Source organism: Solanum stenotomum, chromosome 12 (assembly GCF_019186545.1).
Source record: "Solanum stenotomum isolate F172 chromosome 12, ASM1918654v1, whole genome shotgun sequence".
Classification (NCBI taxonomy): Eukaryota; Viridiplantae; Streptophyta; class Magnoliopsida; order Solanales; family Solanaceae; genus Solanum; species Solanum stenotomum.
The window spans coordinates 28488064-28508973 of record NC_064293.1 but is presented as its reverse complement, the minus strand read 5'-3'; the positions used below and the strand labels follow the sequence as shown (position 1 = coordinate 28508973).

The following is a 20910-nucleotide window of genomic DNA, read 5'->3' as shown; positions in this document are numbered from 1 at the left end:
GAAGTAACTTTTAAGAGACGTGAAATGTAAAAAAGAGAGGAGGAAAAACCTGAGAAATAGGAAAAACAAGCTCAGTAAAGAAACAGAGAAGTAAGTTTCTTAGACAAATCAATCAACACTCTAAGAAGACTCTTAGTTTGTGAACAAAGATCGATCTTTATTTCCTTGAGATTCAAAGAGTGATCTGGAACAATCTCTTTCAACAACAAAATCAACAAAAAATATTTCCGCGGGAAGTTACAAGGTACACATCTTTTTGTTGTTTTGCCTTTAAAAGTCCTTCATTGGTATCAGAGTCATCGTTAATTATCCCATAATTCGCTTCTTCCATGTACATTCACTGTATTGTTGATAAGAAGGTTTGTAGCAATCTGAAAATTGGTTGTACAATAAATTTGGTCGAAACTTATTTTTTCATGATCTACTCGTTTGTAGCTTTCCGAAAATATATTATAATGAAAAAACGGATTTAAAACGAGTGATATATGAATTTTTGAAAGTTGGCTGTTTTTTTTTACTTTTCCGAAAATATATTATAATGAAAATCCTAAAAGGACACATTCTTTTTCCAAAAGTATAATCCTAAATAGGACACAAATCTCATCCCAAAAAAAAAAAAAAAAAACTCCTAATTTTTTTTTTGTCCTTACGGTATAATCTATGTATAAACAGCATGTATATATATGTTATACACCAATTATATACCTAAAAAAACAATAGCTACATTTCCTAATTACACAATAAAAGATATTTATGAATTTTTCTCTTTATTGTGATTTGTGAATGCTCAATTGGACTAATTTGTCCAATGCATGACAAGTCCCTTATGGATCAGCCTGCTTCTTAAGACCCACAACTGAAAGCCCATTAATCAAATTTCAGATTTTCCTCTTTTTTCACACAATCTTCCCATATTTGGAGTACAAAGGTAAGATAAGAAATAGGATCCACTCCAATTTATGCCATTCAAATTTACTAGAAAAGTACTACTACTTCACTCACAATATATTTGTCAAATTTACACTTGTAAGGGTCAATTTACCAAATCTCTATTTAATAAAATGAACTTTTGAGTTACTTTATTCTTAAATTTAATCACTTTTGAAATCTCTTATGGATCAAAATAGGTTTATTGTCACAATTCACTATCAATTTAAGAAACTTTTTACATCATTAAGATTAAAGAATTAAAATGTGAAGACAAGTAATGATAATAGTTCGTATCCACTATCTGCAATTCTCCTCCGTCCTCTTATCCATAGAATTAAACAAAAATACTTTCTTAATATTATCTTCAAAGCTTACTTGGATATTTAACCAAATTGATTCTTCAAAACTATAATCCATCTATTAAAACTGTGGAAATTTTGTTTATAGACTTATCCCTATGCTAAAATAAATCTACCAAACTCTATACTCTAGACTAGACTAGAGAGAATTTGCTGTTTTGTTTGCTCAGAAGAACGGTTGAAGAAGGAAAATTAGGAAATTCCGAATTTATTCTCCAGAAAAATGGCTAATTACTCCAAGGCTCACGTTTGCCAGTGCTTGAGCCGGCTGTCAACGGTTCGCCGGAGCTCAACGGTTATGATAATGGGAGAGAGGAGGAAGACGGGTATAGAATTTGTTGAGGGAGTTTTGGGCCTGGCTCATGGGCTAATTCAATTGGGCCTGAAGCCCGGTGATGTCGTTGCCATTTCCGCTCTTAACAGGTACTTACTTACTTACCTGCTGACTAGCTGTAAATGCATTGTATGAGGTGGTTGGATGGTTGTTATGTATTGTTTCGTAACGTATCATATTGTATTGTGTTGTGTTTTATTGTATCGTATTATATTGTTTTAATGAATACAATGTTCGGATAAACTATATAGTTACATAGTGTTAATTACACACAAACAATTTGAAAGATAAACCCACAAAAAATAGGATACCGATAAAAAGGCAGGGACAAAATGAGAAAGAAAATTAAGGTAAAGATGCAATCACATCAAATTGATTGTTACACAAAATGAGGCTTTTCATCATTACATAATGGATTTGATGATACGATACAATAAAATTTAAGTAACTATCAAAACAAAGTGTTAGAGATAATGTGAAGTCATATCATTTCCCTCCTTGTGAAGTTTGAACAATATTTCTTTAAAAAGGTTCTAAGTTGAATTTGATAGCTAAAATTACATAGTAAGAGTAATTGCTAACATATTCACTATTTCAGAATAAAATTTGACCTTTTGATGGAATATTTTGTTAGAGAAGATAATAAAGTGTATGGAAGCTTTCGTCACGGAACTATCGTTGAATTGTTAACAAATCTTTTTCATCATCCAATTTTTGTTGCAGTGATCTGTATTTGGAGTGGTTACTGGCAGTTGCATATGTAGGAGGGATTACTGCACCTTTCAATTACCGTTGGGTAAATGCACAAACGCTTAGTCTCTAATTTTCCATTTGCTTCTGACATTGTAGGACATGGGGTTAAGTATTTACTCAAATCTGAAAAGTCCATACAACACAGCTCTTGGTTGTAAACAATTTAAATATATATAAACTAAACTTCTATGAGGAAGATGAAAATCGGTAACGTGGATAAGTATTCCTATTACAGAAAAACATTGATTTCTGTATGATATGGATGGAAGAAACTGTTCTGGATACAAGCATGTTCTCCTAGTAACTATTCTCAGCATGCAGAGCCTGGAAGAAGCAAGAGCAGCTCTTCAGGTAGCAAAGCCAACAATATTGGTCCACGATGCAACCGGTAATTTCTGGAAGTTCGAGTCTTATGCTGATTCTGTGCCTTCTCTAAGGTGGCAAGTCCTAATGAATACTCCTTGTGAAGTTCATAGCACTAATATTCGTATGTGTTCAAGCATTCATGACCAGTATGAATATAGATTTTTTAAAAATAATATTCTTCTTCTGTTTATTAATTTATCATTCTTACATCTGCCAGGATTAACTACTGAACAGCTGAAAAGAAGTTGCAAAAGGAGTTTAACAGCAGACTACCTGTGGGCACCTAAGGAAGCAGCTATAATATGCTTTACCTCAGGCATATACGCACTACCTTTCCACATGTGTATTTCCTGTTCTTCCATTTCTTTACCATGATTCAGAAAGTGATCTTCAAATCTCTCACACCTACGGAAACTGACAAAATGAAGTTCTAAGAGAAATGTGGTACTGGAAACATCTTTTTCAACTAAGGAACGTAATGTCTCTCCCACAATTTTATCTGGATCAGATTAGGAAAAAATCTTGTTTCTTAGCCTCGGTAAAGTTATTTGTCTACTAGCAAAATTCTTGAACAAGAAGATGGTCATTCTGTATATTTGCTCCACTGAGAAATGTGTTGTGTAGGTCGAGTCATTGAACTGCATGTCCAAAGTAATTCTTATCTGTTCAATTCTTAAACCCTCAATCTAATTGTGTGTCTCCTTTTCTGGTACAAGGAGTATTGCTAAGTCCATTGACTTATATTTAAGATTTTTTTTCTGTTTCCTAATGACAATAGGGACCACAGGGAGGCCAAAGGGAGTTACCTTAAGCCACTCAGCTTTGGTGGTGCAATCCCTTGCAAAAATTGCAATCGTTGGTTACGGTGAGGATGATGTATGCTTGTCTGTTGTGATAATATGGATGTTGCAACCTAGATATATTATCCAAATGTTTGAAACAGATGCCAATTTGATTCATGTTATTTTCTTGCAGGTCTATTTACACACTGCACCACTGTGCCATATTGGTGGTATATCATCAGCCCTGGCCTTGCTAATGGCAGGAGGTTGTCATATTTTACTACCAAAGTTTGAAGCTAAATTGGCTGTTGAATCCATAGACCAGCATAGTGTTACTTCTCTCATTACAGTTCCAGCTATGATGACTGATCTGATATCTTTTTATAGGTAAAGCACTCAGCTGTTCTACTTGATGCAAAGACGAGTTTCAATAGGATTTATCTTTTGAACAAAGTTGAAGTGAATAATAACTGTATGGGCATACATATGACTGGATTATCAAGCTTTATCCTTCAAAGTTTACTACCAATATCAGTTTGTAGCATTATTTCCTTTTGGTTTTACAAGGAATACTTTTTGTGATGTCCTGTTCTAAGATCAAAAGAAATTTGTTTCTCTTTTTGGGCCAATTTTCAGTGGTGATTGATTATTTTCTACGTTTCTCTGCATGGACAACTTAGTTCATGATAAGTGCAATTGTTTGATTCTACTTTCACTTGTCATAGGACGGAGCACATATCTGTAGGGTCCAAATCTGTGAAGAAGGTTCTTAATGGAGCTGGGGGTCTTTCATCTGGTCTTATCAAAAATGCGATTGAGATATTCCCGAGGGCTAAACTTCTTTCAGCTTACGGTATGTTGGTCTTGTGACTGCTTTGACATAGTTTCCCATTTTCTCTGTACTTATTTTTTCTGAACAAATATTCTGTTGATAGCAGCAGATTGCAAGTTATAAAGTGGTGTTCCTGATGTATGACATATATCATAAACTACACATTGTGTTAGCATTACAAATTTATAGTGGCACAAGTCCGAACCTTCTTGGTGTATTCTGTGAAGTTAGCTTCATGAATATCTACTCTTCCCTAAACAAATCATTCTGTTTTAGTTGTACTCTCCTGATAAGTGTTCTTTAAATGTTTTGCAGGAATGACCGAGGCGTGTTCTTCTCTGACTTTCATGACTCTTTATGACCCCGCGAGAGAGAGTTGTATCCAGCATTCTTATGCCAACAGCTCCAATTTGGCACATAAACCAGATGGTATCTGTGTTGGAAAGCCTGCTCCACATATTGAAATAAGGATTGCTGGGGATGATTCATCTTGTATAGGGAGGATTTTGACACGAGGTCCCCATTTAATGCTTGGATACTGGGGTCAAATGCCAAGCAATAATTCTTCTCCAACTGATGAATGTTGGCTTGACACTGGTGATATAGGGCATATAGATGATTGTGGAAATATCTGGCTCGTTGGGCGCTTGAAGGGCCGAATAAAGAGTGGGGGAGAAAATGTTTATCCTGAAGAGGTAAGCCTCCAGACTTTAATGCTTTCGTTCTCTTCGTTCAATTAAGCTATCAACACAAAAGAGAACTGCCTACGTGAAATCTCTTTAGTTGATGAGAAAATGATATATGTGTGTTAATTATTTTCTGGTAATAGAACACCATAATTTCTTTTTGCATTGTTTCTATGGGAATGTAATAGCCTGTAAATAATTCAGTGAGTTTGTTTGTGACACAGGTGGAAGCTGTCTTATTGCAACATCCAGGGATTTCTGCTAGTGTTGTTATTGGGCTTCCCGACTCTCGCTTGACCGAGATGGTCGTTGCCTGTATTAGGCTGAAAGACAATTGGCAGTGGACTGATTCAAGCTCTAATCATCCGGTTAACAAGAACGAGCATTGTTTGTCCAGCTCTGTCCTCCAGAACTTCTGTAGAGCAAAAGATTTGACAGCGTATTTTCTTTTTTCCTTTGTTGTTCAAATGAATTCGATTGAAGCAAGTCTTTCTCATATTCCATCCCCAATCTCAGCCTTCTTGAATCTTGATGTTTGCTGTGCTTTGATACATATTGATGACATATTGACATGTAATATTTTGCAGGTTCAAAATACCCAAGAAGTTTGTGGTATGGAAAAATCAATTTCCAATGACAACAACTGGGAAATTAAGAAGAGATCAAGTGAGAGCAGAACTTATGTCTTATAGGCAGTTACCGCCCAGCAGACTATGACTCCACCTATTCTTCTCTTGTGTTTTTTTGAACGGCTAATTACATGGTAAGAGAATACAATAGAATGAAACAAATACTGAGAGTTTTATGACATGGTGCTTGGAAAATATGCAGCTGTTCCTCACAACATTTAGTCATTTTTTTCCGTATCTCAGATTATTTAATGTATTTGTTATTTTCCCATTAAGTTGTAACCTACAATATACTGTTTTTTTGTTTCATTACGCATATACTCATACAGATTCTTCTTTGTTCACTACGTAACATCAAATGGAATAACATCCTGATTCATCGAAACTGAATGATCATGAAGTTGAATATTGTAGTGCACCTATTTCCCAATTTTTGTTATTTCTTGCTTATTAGGCATTGCTAATCAACACAGAAGCTCATCGTTGTTGCAGGAAGTCAAATGAAATAACTGAACCATTAAGGATTCTGTGTTGAGAACCATACATTTGATTAGTAGTTACTTTTGAAATATGATGCCTAGTAGGTTTCATCATTTTAGCATATAGAACACTACTTTAATAGGACGGAAACTGCTCTGACAATATAGTAATTGCCAGTAGCTTTTACAAATTATTATTCATGGGTTATGTGTACATGAAAAGAGAACTTCTGATGATGTGTGTAAACATCTGAATAACTTGAGATCATATCTATTAGATTTTTGCCAAGTCTGCTCTCACCTCAAGCCATGATAACATAGTATTGAAAACAAGCTCCACACTTTCATTTGGTTCACCTATCAGTTGATGCCACATTCCCGGGTAAATATTTATAGCCTTGTCCTTACTTCCTGCCGATTTATACACAAGTTTAGCAGCTTCAGGATCACATACCTTATCTTCCCCACCTTGAAGAATCAGCAAAGGGACTTGTAGTTCATGAGAGTTCTTCTGTATATACTCACAGACTTTCAGAAGCTCTAGTGCAGTGGCAGCTGGTGGCTTCTCGGAAGCCACGCGATTTGGACTGTTTGAGATAATCTTTCTCTTCCACTCCTCTTTGTATGATATAGATGCAGGTGGTTTGGTGATCACAATCCTCCATGATGGTGCTATGAAGGCGGCCAACGGTAGTAGCTTCTCCAGTGGCCAAACAGGTCTGTATTTCTTTGACACTCCAAACATCGGTCCACTTAACATCAGACCATTCCATACAGTCTTTTGCCTTAGACATATGAGTGTAGAAATTGCACCACCTAATGATTCACCATACAGGAAAGCAGGGAGCTTCGGGTGATCAGCACGAGCAGAGTCAAAGTACTGTATACAGTCTTGGACTAAAGGTTGAATACACGGTATGTAACCAGGTGAGCCTTCTGAGTAACCGTGACCTTGTAGATCAAGTGAACAAACGAAAAATCCAGCTTTTACCATAGCTACTGCATTTAGCTCAAAAAGCCAACTGCTTTCGGACGTATAACCATGAATCATGCCTACAAGGCCTCTTAACTGATTACTTGATTCAGGCTGCCAAGATTGTGTGAATATCTTCATGTTTTGTTTGTTTGACATGAAACTTTGTTTGTGCATGATTTTATGTTGCTTGTAAAACTCCTCTCTTGTCAAGTTACCATAAGGGCTGTTCTCATTAGATTGGAAAATTGGGTGAGACATTGTATGACTAGTGAGTTTGTTTGTGTTTGTGTCTATTTGAGTTGATAGATACACACAAATGTGCATTATGATATATCTATGTTGTTCAATAGTACTGATAGGTTGGGAGTTTAACCTCCCAACTGTTTCATGCTGGGGTAATAAATAGAAATATGAGACATGAAATCAATTGCATAAATTTTAAGATAAGGATTTTATTTATTTCCACACCAAATTTGACTTCTTATAAATTTCTGTTTATTTTGTTGCATAATTTTACTCACTAATAATTGACACTCTTTAATGTAATAATTAAGAGGTTGGTGATTTGTTACATTCTAGTGATAAAATAAAGGGCTAGTTAGCTATATCCTTAGGACATGCCATGTAGCCAACTTATTATGAATTCAAAGTGAAACTCATAAAATTTTCAACTTGTTACTCTCTCCGTTCCTATTTACTTGTCAAATATTTTCTAATTTGATTTCTAAGAAGGACAACTCTTTTTCTATTATACCCTCAATTTATTACCGTTGAGTTAACGTTTTTTGAAAAATATAGTGAGTAAATATGTTTGGAATCCTCTCATTTAATAGGAACAAAATGGTAAACTCACTATATCAATCATTATTTTTTTAATAAGCATGTCAAGTTAAAATTTGGCAAGTAAATAGAGACGGAGGGACTATGAATTAAAAGTGCAATTCATTAAATTTTAGACAAATATCTTGTTACCTCTAAACTTGACATGATTTTTTTGGAGCACCTGACATAATTAAACCAAGCAGCTGAGGTAGAAGCATTATTACAATGCAATTTTTGGTCCAACTCATATTATGATCTACCACCAATTACTCATTAAAGCTTAAATCATGTTCTATAATATTATTATCCCACTAGCTCATTATTTAATTTATGGAAGAATTTGTACACCTATAAATAATGGTGTTTGACGTATATGAAGTGTGGAAAATAATTGAAGCAAGCATGAGAAACATGAGGTTGGTGTAATGAAAAAGATAATTGAAAATAGAGGAAAAAAATTACCGTCAATCAAATTATAAATTTTATCTTAAATTTAATTTTAGAATATCTTATATTATCCAGTGTACCAAATAACCCCTAAGTCTTCAACCTATTCGCTACAAACAAAAAAAAATTGTAATTTTGTCGAAGGAAAGTGTTTTTATTGATGCAACTATGAAATCAATAACTAGTTCGGAAGTCATACAACATTTTCGAGCTACTATATTCTGAACGGAACAAATCAAGAGTATTACTACTCTACTGTAATAAATTTGAATCTGTTAAAAAGAGTGAGATATCCCCGCTTCAATTTGAAGAAAATTTATTTATTTTCCATCATTTTTATTTCTAACTCTCAACTGTATTAATTATTTTTTCACCAAACATTTCACACGTAGTAGATGCAAGTTGCAACAAAAACATCCTTGAAATGGGCCGTGGAATTTTTAAGTCTAAATTCAACTCAAACTTTGGTATTCAACACATCCAAATAAATAAATAAAAAAAGATATCTTGTAATGTATATTTTATGGATACATACAACAAGAAAAATAAAATCTTAAATGCAAATCAAGCTACTTCAAAGCAAGTAGGTACAATTGGCAGGGCAAGATTAAATAGTGAAGCAACTAAAGTTGTTGCTTTAGAACCCAAAAATCAATTTTTTTCCTAATGTGTATATTATTAATTAAATTTAAATTTTATATATTATATTATTTAGTATAAATAACTTTTCTACGTTATTAGGTCGTTTAATGGATATTTATATATAAGTCTCCTCGAAAAATAATTTTAAAAATTTTAAAAATAAGATACGTTGTTAATTTATATATATGTATGTATTTTTTGTTTTTTTACTTTAAAGCCTCTCATTAAAGTTTTGTTTCAGGCCACCATACTTTTTTAGTTGCCTCTGTCAATGGGAAATATCATGCCTTGTCTATATGTGTTAGATTTGTTTTTTGTTTTTTCTTTATAAATAGACGTTTCAACATATATTTTAAATGTTTTTCATTTTGTTTGAATTTTTTATGAAGTTGAAACTAAAAATAGAGTTTTGTTTAGTTATATTTCCTTTACAAAGAAGAGAAGAGAGAATGTTACATGAAATTTATGAAGATGGAAAATGAAATATAGGTTTGAAACACTTTTTCAGATAGAGCATGAAATTGTATAATCGAACAATAATTTAGAATTAAAATAAAAAAATTATTCCATAATAAATAAATAATTTTCATGATCGAATGCCTCCTAAACATCATGACTTCTTACTAATACTTTGATGTAATTTTTTTACTATGATATTTGAAATGTGGTAATTGTCTTTTAATTCGTGATAGGTAGATAGGGGTGTGCAAAAATCAAATCGAGCAATAAATCGAACGAAAAAAGTATTATTGATTTATTGTTGTTGAGTTATTGGGTTAATGGTTATTTAATGGTTTTATAAAAAAAAAATTATTGGGTTATCGATTCGATATTGATTTTTTAATATTGAGTTATTGGGTTAACCAATAACCCATTAAGAATATAATAATTTATTGTTTTAATTTTTATTCAGACATAAATATCAAATAAAAAATATTAATATAATCATTATATTAGACTATAATTATAAGAACCCTTAACATTACTTAATTAANTAGAGCATGAAATTGTATAATCGAACAATAATTTAGAATTAAAATAAAAAAATTATTCCATAATAAATAAATAATTCTCATGATCGAATGACTCCTAAATATCATGACTTCTTACTAATACTTTGATGTATTTTTTTTACTATGATATTTGAAATGTGGTAATTGTCTTTTAATTCGTGATAGGTAGATAGGGGTGTGCAAAAATCAAACCGAGCAATAAATCGAACGAATAAAGTATTATTGATTTATTGGGTTAATGATTATTTAATAGTTTTATAAAAAAAATTATTGGGTTATCGGTTCGATATTGATTTTTTAATATTGAGTTATTGGGTTAACCAATAACCATTAAGAATATAATAATTTATTGTTTTAATTTTTATTCAGATATAAATATCAAACAAAAAATATTAATATAATCACTATATTAGACTATAATTATAAGAACCCTTAACATTACTTAATTAACTTTGTTTCTGCATTTACCCTTTAGGTTTATTTTAGTATTACTTTAGTCTTTAGGTTCACAATGTCAAAACCTAAAAAACTAAGAACGGAGACGGCAAAGGTTAGGCAATGACTAGGGTTGTGATTTGTGAGTATTTACTATACTTTTACTACACTAAGTACAATTTTTGCACTCAATTAGTAATTAGATTTCTCTCTTTTTTATTTCGCATTAAATTGTTGAACAAATCATATATTTGTTTTGAAAGCATTTTCTTATTGGTTAAACTGAAAACCAAATCATTAAAGACCAAAACTGATAAACCAAAAACCATAACAAATATCTTATGGTTTGATTTAGGGGTGTGCATTCGGTTTTTTGGTTTGGTTTTACACTATTCGGTTTGGATTTTCGGTTTTTGGTTTTGTAAAAGTGTAACCCAATCCGATCCAAAATAAATTTGGTTTGGTTTGGTTTTTCTCTATTCGGTTTGGCTTTTTTCGGTTTGGTTATTCGGTTATGTCAGTAATTAATAACATATATAACCAAAGTAATAATATTTAATCCCTTAAATATACTTTCNAATAAATAAATGAGTTTTTCTTCGTACATTTTTATTTGACATCATGAAGGAAATTTTTGATATAAAAAGAAAGAACAACATCTCAAAAATAATTTTAAGAGAAATATATTACTTAACAATTTTGCATTTTAATAACTACGAAACTTTAAATTAAAATAATATTGATTTTTTCAAAGGTTTAAGGCCTTTGATTTGTTTTTTTTTTAGTTCATTAATATGCTTGATCCGTCTGTGATCTATTTAATTGAAATTTCCATTAATTTTTCAATAAAATTAATCTTTGTCATGTCAGGTCACACCCCATCCGCTTAACCTTGCCCGCGCTACCCTAATTGTCATCTTTTAAGTGACACAATCGAAGGTAAGTTACTTTTCGTTCAATAATTAAGGTCCTTTATTAGTTGACTTATGATGCAATTAATTTTTTTATTTTTTTGTACTATGATGGGTTACACTAAGCCATTAAACCAAAAGAATGAAATTGTTTTGAAAATAATAAAACAACAAGAAAAAGAATAAAGTTAAAAGAGAAGTAACTTCTTATTTTTCTTGACGGTTAAATTACAAATGAACGAAAATTTCTTTATTTATAAAAAATTACCTTAATTCCAAAATTAGAATTCCTAACTTTTTCAAATAAATAAAGTAAAATCAATATAATATAATAAATACATTTATAACCCATGGTTTCTTTTTAATTAGGTTATTGTCTAGACAAATTTGTTATTACCTATATAAGGCATGCATATATTGTGAAAGTGGTTTACGTTATTTGCTTAAATACTATTTGTATCATTATGAAATATTAAGAAGAGTTCATTGTTATGATTATAATTAAAAAGAGAAGTAAGGGTAATATTATAAACTATAAGTAAATTAATATAACAATATCAAACTTGAGGGGAAGTCTATAAAATTATCCGTTTAGATATTTAGTTATAATGACTTTGTAGATTAAATTAATCTAAAATCCTAATTGAGTACAAATTACTCAATCTCCCAATCAAGGAAAACATTAGAAAAAGTACAAAAGCTCAAAAACAATCATTTTAAATCACTGTCAATGAACAGGAAGGAAGAATTCAAATAATTTATAAAGAAAAAAAAAAATTAGTTGATCATCTTCCTAAAAAATAGTTGTCCCATAATTAGTTGTACACCTTACTGAATCAAGAAAGTATCAATTATATTTTTCCTACATTATCCTTGCAATAAGTTTTTTTAACGGGTGAATTAATAAAACTATGTTTTTATTTATGATTTCTTAACATGCGTGTAAAAAAATATGGTACTGAGTACTGACTACTGAGAGAATAATTGTCAGTCCAGAATTGAATTATTCAATGAAAGAAAAATGATAAAACACATGGATTTCCATAAAATTAAACTAGCCAAAAGTAGTCTGTACATTTTGATTCTTTATATACAAGAAAGCTGACAAATGTACCTAAAATTTCACAGCTGCAACTAAAGGTGTGGGGATTTTGCTGCCTGATGATGATACAGAATATACAGAACTAACTAGGATCTCACCCTCTACAAGACAGGTCAGTTGAAACTTCAAGAACTTTGTGCTATTTCAAGTTGCTACAAAAGTAATACTACATGTCGTCTGTCACGTTAACTAAAATCTGTTTTTCTAGCTTCGTGTTGAACTTCAAACTAGCACCAGCAGGGATGGAGGAATGCAAAAACTCCGGGAATTGAACTCTTTATCTGTTCAACAAAAGAAACAAGCGTCAAAGGACTGGTTGATTTATGGAAGAAACGATTTAAAGAAAACCTAAGATATGTTCTGATGTCTTGCAGTAGGCGTGATTACAAGCTGTTATGCCTGTTATTGTATACTTCTGTATTTTGTGGTGTTCCCAATTTTCTACCTCGTCCAACTGCCATGAAAAATCAGTAGCATGACACTTTTTTTATCAAACAATAGCTATTTTGCAGTTAGTTCTGCAAGATTTTTTTGTTCTAAAAGCCACGGCTGAATTTCACGTCTTTTCTCTTATTTGTTACCTCTTTCTACCACCAGCCGCTTATTTCATACTCCGATTTCACCAACTCCACCTTTGATTATTTATTTTTTCATTTTCTGATTCCTCTTTAAAATTTTCTAAAGCAACCTTTTTTTCCTCCGCCCTTTTCCTTTAAAGATCACACCTTTCTTCATCAGCCCTTGTTTTCTCAACCTTTAATTTTTTTTTGTCAACTCATCTGTTTTCCTCCCCTTTTCAGTTTCTTTTCGTTGTTAGAGTAATCCCTGAGGAATAATGGTGCATGGTTATACAAAGCAGTTAATTTGCTGTCCTTTGCTCTCCCCTTTTCTTGAGTAGGTGACAATTTTTCAGCAAATGTTTTCATTACTCCCTCTATTCATTTAGCTGGCAACATTTGACTGGGTCTGGAGTTTATGCAACTCAGAAAGACCGTTAGCACATATACCAAAAGTACGGTTACAACTTGGTGGGGGTCATCAACATGCCTTGACATTTCTAGTACTGTTACAACTTGGTGGGGATCATAAACATGCCTTGACATTTCTATGTGTACAAGACCATGACAAAATGAAAGCAGATATAGAAAGGTGTCATTCATTTTAGAACAAATTAAAAGGAAAGAGTGCTACGTAACTTAGAATAGAGAAAGTAACAAACAGCAATTTCATATTCAAGAAAAATATCAATAGTTAGACATTCTCATAAAAGTTTGTCTTAAGAGGCTGATCTAGCTAACAACAATGAAACCAAATGTTATGCAATATCACCCACTGAAAAGTGAAAACTATACTTTAGCAGAAGAAAAATTACCTTAAGCAGGAGATGATTTTACTAGCTTGGTAGACTCTCCAGTTAATTCCCTTTTGATCAGCTTAAGAATCTCCATAATCTGCATTAAAGTAAGCAACATGTAAACAAGATATAATGTTGCCCCATATAAATGCAATTGCATGCTTCAGAGGTGACACAAGTTTATACTGGAAGTAGCTATCCTCCCATGCCCAAAATACCCGATTATCTTCAGTGAGAGAGCAAGAGCAGTAGAATTAGTCTTCACCCCTCGTCACTTGACCTTTAACCATTGGTTTGTAAAAGTTGCACATGCTAACAACTAGATACCCAGCTAACAACTAATACTTTATGTTCAGATGCAAAAAGGACAGATTCTCATTTTGAAGCCTGCCTGAACATACTTAAAGAATATTGGAACTTCGAGATGAATACTATGCGCATATAACTGAATCCAAAAAAAACAGACTAACATTTGTTTCATAGGAAAAATTGATATAATATATATCTTTTAAGTCGTGATTCATCTTACCCCAGGATAGTGCTGTAAAACTGGCGAGTAATGATCAAGCGCTATGTAAATCTTCTCAACTAGGCTTAGAAGTGTATCCACCTCATCTCCCAAAAGATCAACCTGAATGTACAAGAAATCCTCTGAAAAACTTCGTAAACCGTAGTAAACCATCAAAAAGTTAAAGCATGATGCAATTTTTGGTAATAGGTGTAAATTACAAATTTCAAAAAGTTAAAGCGTGATGCACTTGAGCTATGGGTTGAAGTTGAACTGACCCCAGAACATATATATAAGTGAAAAATTACAAATTTTAATAAAAATAGGCACTGACCCCATAATTTCAAAAGTAGAGTGAGTTCAGTGCTAACAACTTTACAGATCGAACCAATCAGGTTCAAATCATGGATCCAACTCTAGGTAAAAAGCCCAAGTTTCAATTAAAAATATTGCATATAGTTAATTGCTAATTATCTACAAAAAGAGAAATATAAAGAAAGATGAATTCTGTGTAATTGCCTCAGCCTCGGCCAATTTAAGGTCTGAACATCGTTTTTCAAGCCTTTGTTGATACAGTAGCGTTGTTCTTCTCAGCAAATTGGCCTTCTTAACAAGACAATCCAATTGAGAATACGAGTGTTCAAACCTGAAAGTATTACCAACAAATTGCATTAGGTCTGAGTGAGGATAATTCAATGTAAACTTCACACGAGTCATGTCTTCTAAGCAGAACAAGCTTTTGAGTGTGTGTATGTGTATACCAGTTAAAACAAAAATGTTAACATAATTTTTTCCCTTTTCCCCCCTACAAGAACAGAATGATTACGCCAATGACTAGAAAAATGATGGCAAGTCGAAACACTACCAATACTTTAGAAACAAAAGTGGATGGGAATGGGGATTGAGCAACCAATATATCATTTGAAAAGATGGCGCGCACACACACACACATCAATATCAACCAAGAAGGCCTGTCGGCTGGAAAAATAGATAAAACAAATTCTCTTTTATCTTTTGGCAGACAGAAAAACAACTCAATTATTGGAAAACGTTTATTAAAAACAAAGAAGAGTTTCGCCATAGTCCATACAACTTCCGATTGCGCAAATATGGGACAAGAAATAATAAGGTAGAAGGATATAGTCAGTTAATAGGTCAACGAGAATGAAATCTCCAATACTATGGATACAGTGACACCAAAAACTAAATCTTCTTTCGCATAAGAAAATATGCAGGTCCATACTAAATCTTTTTTTGAGATAAGAAAATACGTAGGTCAATACAAGAAAGTAAAAGGGAAAAGATGAAAGTTTAACATGGCCGCAGCTATTAAATCTGTGAAATTTATCCCCTTAACTAGTTTTGTGGCATTATACCCCTTTTCCATACTAAGTGCACATCAGTCACTTGTTAGAAAACCATCAAATCTGAGGGCAAAAATGTAATCTCTCTTTATTCCTTACTTTTATCTTGTTTTCATTTTTCTTCACCTTCTTCCTTCTCAATTTCATGTCCTAAAAGTACTACTCCTTCTGATTGCCGCTCCCTATAGGAATTTCTAACTTTAATAATTATTTGATCAATGCCTTTGGCTTAGTTGTATCTGGTTTACATTGTGGAATGTTTTGATTGGTTGGGAAAAGTTAAAATTAGAGTAAATAAGCTTTCGATTTGCTTTGTCTACTCCCAAAGTAAATAGCAGCTCCAGATTGCTTTGTTAAGGAAAGTGAACCTTCAATCTAGCTTTTCTTTCTCTTTTGTGGTCTTCATCCCCATTGGCATGCGAGCAACTTTCCTCCCAACATCCCCATCTTTAATTGCTGGTGTATGCCTCTGCTGGTTGTAATTGGAGAAAAAATAAAAAAAGTACTGGATCTAGGTCATTGTTTCCTCAGGATGGGATGGAAGCCATTTTTGTTGGAAAGAGAACGGAGAAGAAGGCATGGGTCCATAAACGCTTTTGTAAGGGATGGGGGAGGAGGGGAACTAGAAAAGTAGAGAAGAGGACTGCAAGGTATATGAGATTTGGGCTCTTGTTTGAAAGAAAAAGTTTAACACAAGGGGCAGATCGCTCCATGTTGAGAAGATGAAAGGGAACAATACCACAAATTTAGAGGAATTTTTCGCTGCAAACGCAAACGAAAAAGTATAAATGCCACCAGAATAGTGTCCTTTTATGTATTTTAAGGTCCTTATGGCAAGAACAGAACAGCAAGCATTCTGAAAAGAAGTCCATGCTAGTGTTTGTTTTACAAAGTAGAGTCCTGCAAATGTTACGTTCTTGGTGTAATTTGCAGTTCCTCTGGCTGAAAAACCTTTTATTGACGTTTTATATTTTCTGCATACTTGAAGGGGCAAAAAGTTTTTTTTTTTATGTATATATTGGCACTATGATATTCCAGTTACTTATCAAAAAAGAAAAGAAAGCACAAACCTCGCATTATTTGTTCTCAACCTTCCTGTCACCCTGCATTCAAAATCAGCAATCATTTTTGACGATTCATTTATATTACCAATTATTGTTTCCACCTGCTTTCTTAGCTCTATTTCTTTTGATTCAAGAGAGGACAAAAGAGTTTGCCTCTCTTCAGAAATAGCAAGGACCATATTTGCCCTGTGATTAGCTTCTTTTAACTCCTCCGCCTTCTCCTCAAGACTTATATTTAATTGGGCTGCCTTCTCTTTCAATACTTCAATTCGCTCCACTGCTTCTGCCAACTGGTCCTTTACTACATTTACTTCTTTGTAGCACCCAGAAGCTAATGTTTGTTGTTGACTAGCAAATTCTTTCGCAGCATTCAACTCTTGACGAACCTGCTCAAACTGATCCCTCTCTTTTGCTAGAGCAGCTGATGCATCTGTTGCTAACTTCTCCTTTTCGTTCACTAACGTATCCAGCACAGAAACCATTTGCTTCAGTCTGTCCTTCTCTTCAACCTCGAATTTTAATTTGTTTTCCATCTCAATAACTTTTGTGTCAAGAGAAGTTCGAATTTCTTTTTCATTCAAATGCTCCCAATGCAGTTCCTTAAGCATGTCTTTAGCCTCCTTAATGCCTTCACCGGAAATTACTCCACAAATTTCTTGCATAATCAGGCACTCCATCTCTAAATCTTCAATTTCAATTTTTTTAGTACTTCCAGCATTAGTATCATTACTTTCATTGAGCATATCAAATCCAAAGTTTAATTCCTCAACTTCATTTCTTGCCCCACCATTGAGATCCCTTAGAAAACAGGTATACACATCTTCCCTTACAGAAGCTTCTATCAGTGACTCTTCCATGGTTAAATTGAGATCTCCTATCTGTTTTAGCATGTCTGCTTCTGCCAAAGAATGTTGCAGCCTCTTCTCAGTGGCATCTGAAACTTGGGACAAAAGGGACTTAACTTCATTTTTCTTATCTTTAAGCAAGTCTCTAAGCTGGTGATTTTCAGAAAGAAGGTTATCAAGCCTATCCTTTAAGTTACCGAAACTTAGAGTCTCCTGGGTAAATGCAGGATGTTTTTCATTCTCTACCAGGATATCATCCAATTTGAATATAATTTCTGGAATCTTCTTCCTTAGAATGTCAGATTCACCCTTATCCTTTTTATGTGGCACAGCAGAGCCTCCTCTAAGATTTAGATACTCTGCCCTTAGAACAAAATATTCATCGGTTTTCTTTTGCAGAATGGACTCATGGTGTCTCCTCATCTTTGTCATTATATTATTAAAATAGGTCACCATTTCATCTTTTGACATGTGCTTCAACGTGACAGCATCAAAATTCTCAGGTATATCAGTCTTAGAATCCTCCAGCTTTCCATTTCCATTTCCATCCCAAACTGATTTTGTAGAAGTCACGTACTCACTTGATGTCTTGCGTGTAAATAAATCTGCATCATGCAATCCATGGGAAGTCACATGCCCATTTTCTGAACTTGACAATGACTTCAAAACAGCATCCAACTCCGTCCGTAAACTAGAGATGGCATTCAACTTCTCATTTCGGTCACCACATAACTGAGCATACTGGTCCCACAGTTTGTACTCAAATTCTTCTTGCACGGTCCGAATTACACTACGCATTACCATGGACTCAAGCTCCACTTTGATTAGATGTTCCTCCTGCCACTGATGAAGTGATGTCTTGGACAACTGTAGCATAACATCCATTTGTTTAAAGATGGTATCCACCATCATTCTTATGTTCTCTAGTGTTTTGTCCAACTGAACCCAAATTCCAGATTCTTTCTCCTGTAGAATACCTTCTAGTTTCACCATCTCAGAGCGAGAGCTCTTGTTAGTAACAGAATTGGATCCTCTAAGCTCATCAATACTCTTCTTCAACTTCTTGAATTCATCTTTTTCCATACTTCTTAGCCCATCTAGAAAGTCTCCCATCTTGCAATGCTCCATAAAAACATTTGATAAAGTCACACATTTTCGAAAATCCATGCTTCCTAGCTCATCTTGCGACATAAGTGACCCAAAAGATTCAAGTTCAGTTTTGCTAAGACCCCCTTCATGAAATTGCAAATATTCCTTCAAGTTGGCTAATTCCATATCCTTAGTCACTAGTCTCTCAGCTGCCTCTTGTTCCACCGCACTCACTATCCCCTTAATCACTGAGTCACTTACCATCCTTGATACCATTAAGCGGTCATTAACATCTTCCCAGTATGTTTCAAAATCCTCCAAAATCTCATCACCCAAATTCTCATTTTCCTTTGCACCATTAACCATTTGCTCAAACCCACCATTTGTCATTCCCTCGCGGTCCTCATCACCACATGACTTTACACCATTCCCATTTCTCACCACCCAATTCTCTAATACCTCTGAACTGCCCATAACAAAAGCATATCTGCATATATTTTTCCCAATATTAGAAAACCCACTTAAACCCAAAATAGAAAAACATTAAATTAAGCTTTAAAAAAATAATCAGTTTCAACAAATCAACCATCAAACAGACATACCCTTAATGAAAATATACACTGAAATCCATCAACCAGAAGAAAATGATTAAAACAAAGAAGAAAACAAAAACCCACTTCACAAAGCCACCATTGAACAACTACCCCACACTAAAGCAAAACATACTGAAACAAACCCCTGAAATTTCACAACCCAAAAAAAAACAGAAAACCAAAAAAATAGAAGAAACTAAACACACTCAAAAGCTCAATTAACACAAACCCAACAAAGAAAAAAACTCCCAAAGTATACAAATTAGGGAAAAGGGTGTTCAATTATTACAACTATTAATCAAACAATTAACTGAAACAATACTCAAACAAGAAAAAAAAAAAAAAACCTTAAATGTGTGAACTTACAAGGAAAGAAATAGATATTCTCCTTCAAGCAATAAAATTACCAAAAAAGCTCTGGGTGTTTGTTAAATGCTAAGAAAAAGCAATTCTTGAATTCTTCTGAGAAATCAGTGGAGTGGTTAGGGTTTTCTGGGAGAGAGTAAAATTAGCTTCAACAAAGTTTGGGGGAATGAGCGGGAGTGATTAATAATTATATACATATAAGAAATGAAGGATTAAATTAAATTGTTTTTTTAATTATTTTTCTTTCTTTTGGAACGTTTGATTATGGAGTTTGATTCTAATTAGAAAAAAGGTTGGTTACTTAAGAAGATAGTCATAGTACGTCAATTATGAAAACAATATATATTAATATATTGATTAACAAAATATATACGTTGCACTAATTTATTAATATAGTAATATGCATATAGTACATGTCAATTCATCAATATTTAAAAAAATATATATATTTCGTGACACGAGAGAATTATAATTTATGACTTTTCAAAAAAATATTAGTCTAATTTAATTAATTTTAAAATAAATAAAAGGGATCACATAATTGAAAAAGGATGGAGTGGTGTTTTTTTTTTTAAAGTTTCTTATTTGGTGTTTGATATTCATATTAGAATCTGATTAAATTCGAATTCGTATAAAAAAATATCACATTAAAAAATGAAATATCCCCTAACAAAAATGACTTATACTCAAAAAAATTTGAACTCAATATCTCTGATTAAAGATAAAAGAGTATTTATCGTTCGTTCTTTTTATAGTAATAGTAATAATTTTCTTTGGGTGGGGGAGGTGGTTGAAGATATGCGGAGGCTGTAGATATCAGGTGGTTGACCGCATATATATATTTTGTTTGTATGTGAATGAAATAAATGGAGATAATACATGAATACCCTTCCAATNAAAAATATCACATTAAAAAATGAAATATCCCCTAACAAAAATGACTTATACTCAAAAAAATTTGAACTCAATATCTCTGATTAAAGATAAAAGAGTATTTATCGTTCGTTCTTTTTATAGTAATAGTAATAATTTTCTTTGGGTGGGGGAGGTGGTTGAAGATATGGGGAGGTTGTAGATAGCCCTATCAGGTGGTTGACCGCATATATATTTTGTTTGTATGTGAATGAAATAAATGGAGATAATACATGAATACCCCTCCAATTTCTCCCTCTTATTTTCGACTATATAAGCGAACGTGAAATTAATTTCGTAGGTCACTTAAATCTATT

General features: G+C 33.0%; 3 protein-coding genes across 3 annotated transcripts; 1 reads left to right on the top strand and 2 right to left on the bottom strand.

The window, feature by feature from the left end:
* The first annotated feature begins 1364 nt into the window (after nucleotides 1–1364).
* LOC125847926 (2-succinylbenzoate--CoA ligase, chloroplastic/peroxisomal) lies at nucleotides 1365–5982 on the top strand. Its single transcript, XM_049527649.1, has 10 exons — nucleotides 1365–1712; nucleotides 2347–2419; nucleotides 2698–2863; nucleotides 2960–3058; nucleotides 3521–3618; nucleotides 3718–3911; nucleotides 4250–4377; nucleotides 4672–5051; nucleotides 5267–5481; nucleotides 5630–5982. Exons 1-10 carry the CDS (start codon nucleotides 1513–1515, stop codon nucleotides 5757–5759), a joined length of 1683 nt encoding a protein of 560 aa, XP_049383606.1. The 5' UTR covers nucleotides 1365–1512; the 3' UTR covers nucleotides 5760–5982.
* A 116-nt stretch (nucleotides 5983–6098) lies between these two features.
* Nucleotides 6099–7538, bottom strand: LOC125847925 (caffeoylshikimate esterase-like). The gene has a single exon (XM_049527648.1). It carries the CDS (start codon nucleotides 7448–7450, stop codon nucleotides 6425–6427), a length of 1026 nt encoding a protein of 341 aa, XP_049383605.1. The 5' UTR covers nucleotides 7451–7538; the 3' UTR covers nucleotides 6099–6424.
* A 4885-nt stretch (nucleotides 7539–12423) lies between these two features.
* Nucleotides 12424–19829, bottom strand: LOC125847782 (WPP domain-associated protein). The gene is made up of 6 exons (XM_049527473.1): nucleotides 19682–19829; nucleotides 16795–19209; nucleotides 14880–15006; nucleotides 14382–14483; nucleotides 13871–13949; nucleotides 12424–12779 (listed from the first exon to the last, which is right to left on the bottom strand). The coding sequence occupies exons 2-5, from the start codon at nucleotides 19194–19196 to the stop codon at nucleotides 13872–13874; spliced, it is 2709 nt and encodes a 902-aa protein (XP_049383430.1). The 5' UTR covers nucleotides 19197–19209; nucleotides 19682–19829; the 3' UTR covers nucleotides 12424–12779; nucleotide 13871.
* Between the last annotated feature and the right edge of the window lie 1081 nt (nucleotides 19830–20910).